General features: G+C 49.5%; 1 protein-coding gene across 9 annotated transcripts in view; it reads right to left on the reverse strand.

Moving 5' to 3' along the window:
- LOC105544190 (40S ribosomal protein S10) overlaps positions 1-5,102 on the reverse strand; it is an 8,562-nt gene extending 3,460 nt beyond the window's left edge. For 2 of the 9 annotated variants that reach the window (XM_011986523.1, XM_011986520.1), the window contains exons 1-4: positions 5,014-5,096; positions 4,058-4,207; positions 3,700-3,871; positions 469-546 (exon numbers count right to left, since the gene is read on the reverse strand). In XM_011986523.1, coding sequence (XP_011841913.1) covers positions 469-546; positions 3,700-3,871; positions 4,058-4,207 — 400 coding nt within the window. In that variant the 5' untranslated portion in view covers positions 5,014-5,096. Of the gene's footprint in view, positions 1-464; positions 547-3,699; positions 3,887-4,057; positions 4,225-4,544; positions 4,604-4,777 lie in introns of those variants that run through there. The other 7 variants (XM_011986525.1, XM_011986522.1, XM_011986526.1 and 4 more) reach the window with 7 other exon arrangements.

Consider the following 5,102-nt stretch of genomic DNA (forward strand, 5'->3'; position numbering starts at 1 on the left):
GCCTCCCAGGTTTAAGCAATTCTCATGCCTCAGCCTCCTAAGCAGCTGGGACTACAGACGCCCACCACCACACCACCCTAATTTTTGTATTTTTAGTAGAGACAGGGTTTCATCATGTTGGCCAGGCTGGTCTCGAACTCCTGACTTCAAGTAATCTGCCCACTTCGACCCCCACCAAACTGCTGGGATTACAGACATGAGCCACTGAGCCTGGCCTGAGTTTTGTTTTTTAAAAAATTCCAGTCCCTAACTCAGAAGGCTTTCCTCCTAATTCTCATCTATGAAATCACTGCATAAGGAAAGAAGCACAAAGGACTCCAGCTGTTCTGATGCTCTGCAGAATTAAACCAAGAATCTTTCTGGTCATTTTGTCATCATCAAGGGCTGAGCCCCACCCAGCCAGAGCCAGCTGTGAGAATCCAGATATTTCACCCCAACACCCCTAATATAGGTGATGCATTTACTCACGTGGCACAGCACTCCGTCTGTAGGTATCTCTGTCAGCTTCCCCTCTTGTGAGTCTCGCAGGTCGCTCACCCTCCAGACCTATGTAAATCAAAACACACTGTGAACATAGGGCAATCTGGGAACTCTGTCCCTTAAAGCCAAGAAAACTGGCATTGCTCTCCAGTTTTCACTGAGCAACCACTTGGTTAAGATGGGTTAATGGGGACAGGAACTCCTTAAACCTGTAACGTCAGCTAGAAACAATTATTTCTCCATAGAAACTTATTGACAATCGTGGCTGCAAATCTGCGAAGAAAAAAAAAAAAAGGCTTCTATTTTGTTTCAACATAAAACCATTTTCCAATTATTGGATCAATCTAGACATCCAGCTATTTCTATGAACATCTGAATAGCCAAACTTCTGAACCTGACCCACGTTAAGTGGAAAACTTAGTTAGTATATGCAAATGGAAAAGGAAGCATCCTAAGCTGAAAGTCCCAACTCCAATATTAAGTACATAATCTACGGGTTACCAAGAATCCTTTAGTTCCTCCTGGGCTTCTTCACATACCTGTTAGGCTGTGGGATACATATTAAGGTGGAAACTGTATTATTATCTTTTTTTGAGACGGACTCTCGCTCTGTCACCCAGGTTGGAGTGTGGTGGCACAATCTCAGCTCACTGCAACCTCTGCCTCCTGGGTTCAAGCAGTTCTCTCACCTCAGCCTCCCGAGTAGGTGGAATTACAGGCACGTGCCACCATGCCCAGCTAAGTTTTGTATTTTTAGTAGAAAGGGGCTTTCAATCTGTTGGCCAGGCTGGTCTCCAACTCCTGACCTCAAGTGATCCGCCTGCCTTGGCCTCCCAAAGTGCTGTGATTATAGGCGTGAGCCACCACGCCCAGGTTATTTATTTATTTATTTATTTTTGGTTGTTATCTTTAGTAGTGACAGGGTTTCACCATGTTGTACAGGCTGGTCTTGAACTCCTGGCCTCATGTGATCCTCCCACCTTGGCCTCCAAAAGTGCTGGGATTGCAGCTGTGAGCCACCACACCCTAAGGCACAAACTTTAAGAGCTACCTTTAAACAATTATCATAGGCCAGTGCGGTGGCTCACGCCTGTAATCCCAGCACTTTGGGAGGCCGAGGCGGACGGATCACAAGGTCAGGAGATCAACACCATCCTGGTTAACATGGTGAAACTCCGTCTCTACTAAAAATACAAAAAAATTAGCTGGGCGCGGTGGCAGGCGCTTGTAGTCCCAGCTACTCAGGAGGCTGAGGCAGGAGAATGGCGTGAACTCAGGAGACGGAGCTTGCAGTGAGCCAAGATCGCCCCACAGCATTCCCGCCTGGGCGACAGAGTGAGACTCCGTCTCAAAACAAACAAACAAAAAAAATCATAAATGGCCAGGCACAGTGGCTCATGCCTGTAATCCCAGCACTTTGGGAGGCCAAGGCAGGTGATCACTTGAGGCCAGGAGTTTAAGAACAGCCTGGCCAACATGGTAAAACCCTGTCTCTACTAAAATTACAAAAATTAGCCAGGTGTGGTGGTGTACGCCTGTGATCCCAGCTACTCAGGAAGCTGAGGCAGGAGAATCACTTGAACCTGAGAGGCAGAGGTTACAGTAAATTGGGATCGCACCACTGTACTCCAGCCTGGGTGACAGAATATAAACAAACAAACACACACACACATTAAGTAACTGTTTAATCAAGTATTTCCTCTACCCAGTTACCTTGGAACTTACCTAGAGTCTGTGTGATTAGAATATGAACTATGTCTCTTTTTTTTTTCGAGACAGGGTCTTGCTCTGTTGCTCAGGGTGAGTGCAATGGCCAATCACAGCTCAATGCAGCCTGGAGTTCCTGGGCTCAACCACAGGTGTGCACCACCATGCCTGGCTAATTTATTTTTTTGTAGAGACCGGGTCTCACTATACTGCCCTAGCTGATCTCAAACTCCTGGACTCAAGTAGTCCTCCTGCCTTGGCCTCCCAAAGTGCTGGGATTACAGGAATGAGCCACTGCACTCAGGCAGAATGAACTGCTTTCAAAGCAGAAATAAATCATGTAATGAGTGGCAAAAATAAATGTCAGGCCCAACTAAATCAGAATATATCAAGCACAGATAGGCAATGGCATTTTTTTCCCCCAGAAGATTCCAAGATGTAGTAGACAACTCTTGCTAAAAAGACGTATTATGGGCTGGGCACGGTGGCTAACTCCTGTAGTCCCAGCACTCTGGGAGGCTGAGGTGGGTGGATCACCTGAGGTCAGGAGTTTGAGCCCAGCCTGGCCAACAGAGTGAAATCCCATCTCCACTAAAAATCCAAAAATTAGCTGGGCATAGTTCTGGACGCCTATAATCCCACTCTCAGGAGGCTGAGACAGGACAACTGCCTGAACCTGGGAGGTGGAGGTTGCAGTAAGCTGAGATCGCACCACTGCACTCCAGCCTTGGCAACAGATGTCTACCTGATCACCAGAATCCCTTGGGGAACTTTCCTAACAAATTCCTAAGCTCCATAAAGTAACTCTCCAGGGCAACCTGGACCCTCTGATGATCACGTTTAGGAATCTGTGCATTTTGTCACTCCAACCTATGCTCTCTGCAGCTCCTACAGTTTCGTAACAAAGAACCATAACCTAGACAAAATACAGGCCAGGCACAGTGGCTTACCACCGCACCCCAGGCTGGGCAACAGAGCAAGACTCCGTCTCAAAAAAAAAAAAAAAAGCAACTGTAAGCCAGCAATGATCTCAAGAATCGAAAGATAATTCTCCTCGCACTACACATGCGTGCGTATCCTTTCACATCGTGGTATACGCCATCCGTTCTCCACTCCACTGTTTCTAATTTTTCCCCTGCTGGCAAGAAAACTACAAAACTCTTGTTTCTTTCAAGGTGGTAAATGGCTTTGCTTTGGACTTTTTGGGAAGCGTACAACACACTCTGCTGGAAAAGTTACTCAATGTTCTGTACCACATGTGTCTGGATGTTTGTACAGGTATGGGTGAAGAAAGCGACAGACTATCTGTGCTTAAGGCCATCTCACGGATGGCCTGAAGAACTGAGTCTAGTTCTATTCCAAGTCCCAAGTCACGGGACAAAGGTTCTAGCACTTGACCAAATGCCTGCAGGCCAGAGCCCTCTAAAGCTGACACCAGCTAAGAATGCTTCTGTCCCTTACACAAAAGAAACTATCTTCAAATAGCTGAAGGCATTTGTTTGGGCACCATACCTTTAGGCCGAGGCCTGCCAGTCTCTGGACGGCTACGGCGTAGGGTGGCAGGCACAATCTCCGGGGGCAGATGAAGGTAATCACGGAGATACTGGATACCCTCATTGGTAAGGTACCAGTAGAAATGTCTCCAGGCAAACTGTTCCTTCACGTAGCCTCGGGACTTGAGAGACTGTAAGGCAAAAAACTTACTGTTAAGGCATAAGTAGAAACTTGGATCATCCTAGACAAGTCTCCAGTCCCAGCCCTTCAAGTTAGCAAGCAGCCCCGGAAGTCCTGACCTCCCCTTTGGAACTTGCCTTGAACGTTGGGGGAAGATCCCTCCATCCCGTCCCAGTCTTCCTCCTCACCCTCCTACCTGCATGGCCTTCATGACATGAAGGTTGGGTACATTCTTGTCTGCCAGCTCCGGGTGCTTAGGCATGTGGACATCCTTCTTGGCCACCATGACTCCCTCCTTAAAAAGGAGTTCGTAAATGGCAATCCGGTTCTTCTTAGGCATCAACATCTGCAAAAAGGAGATGACTGTCAAGAGCACTTCTGAGTAACGAGGCCGGGGCCCAGTAATCAAGTTCGTGACCCTAAAGTCACCCACAAAAAACCGTAGGCAACATGCCGGTGGGAGGACTCAGCTTCACAGAACAGATTCGGCAGAGGCCAGCTCCGTCCCTCCCCATCCCCAAAAACAATTCAGGTGGAAAAGCTGTCAGCATGTCAAAACCGGCATAGTGGTGCACATTCGCGCCAAACTTCCTTAAGTTATCACAATTACAAAGGTCGATGGCGGGGTAAGAGGAGCAGACCCTGTATTATCGGGAGCAGCTGGAGGCCATCAGCGACTGTACCCAGCGCGGAATCGCGCGGCTGTACCATAAAGTACACAGGGAAGGCCCGGAGGAGTAAAACCCCGCTTCTTGAAGGCGGCAGACCCCAAACCGAAGGGCTAAGGCCTTCGCACCCTCGTTTCCTACCACACCTCCCCCAAAGTAGAGCTCCAGTGCCAGGCAAGCAGGCAGTCGGGGGAGTCCTGTCCCCAAGGAAAAAGGGTGTCGGCGGGACACTGTCTCCCTAGTCTCACCTAGCAGGTCTCCGCCACGCACTGCCTTCATCCTCCCCCTCTCCCTCGGACAATCTTCGCCTACCAGCGGCCCCCTACCCCATAAAATAAACCTCCAGCCCCTGTCGCTACTCAGAAATGGGTGTGTGGCGAGTGGGAGAGAGGCCCCCTGCCCGCATCCTGGGAAGGAGCAGCCGCTAAGGCGGCAAGATGGCCCGGATGGGAGCCGATGGAACTCGAACTCCACAGAAACTCACCTCGGCGGCTGCAGGGTCCGGGGCCGGGGCTGGAAAGGAAAGAGCATGCGCGGTGCTGCGTCTCTTCCGGGCTGGCGTGGGCCCGCCCC

This window comes from Mandrillus leucophaeus, unplaced genomic scaffold (assembly GCF_000951045.1).
Source record: "Mandrillus leucophaeus isolate KB7577 unplaced genomic scaffold, Mleu.le_1.0 Scaffold3, whole genome shotgun sequence".
Lineage (NCBI taxonomy): Eukaryota > Metazoa > Chordata > Mammalia > Primates > Cercopithecidae > Mandrillus > Mandrillus leucophaeus.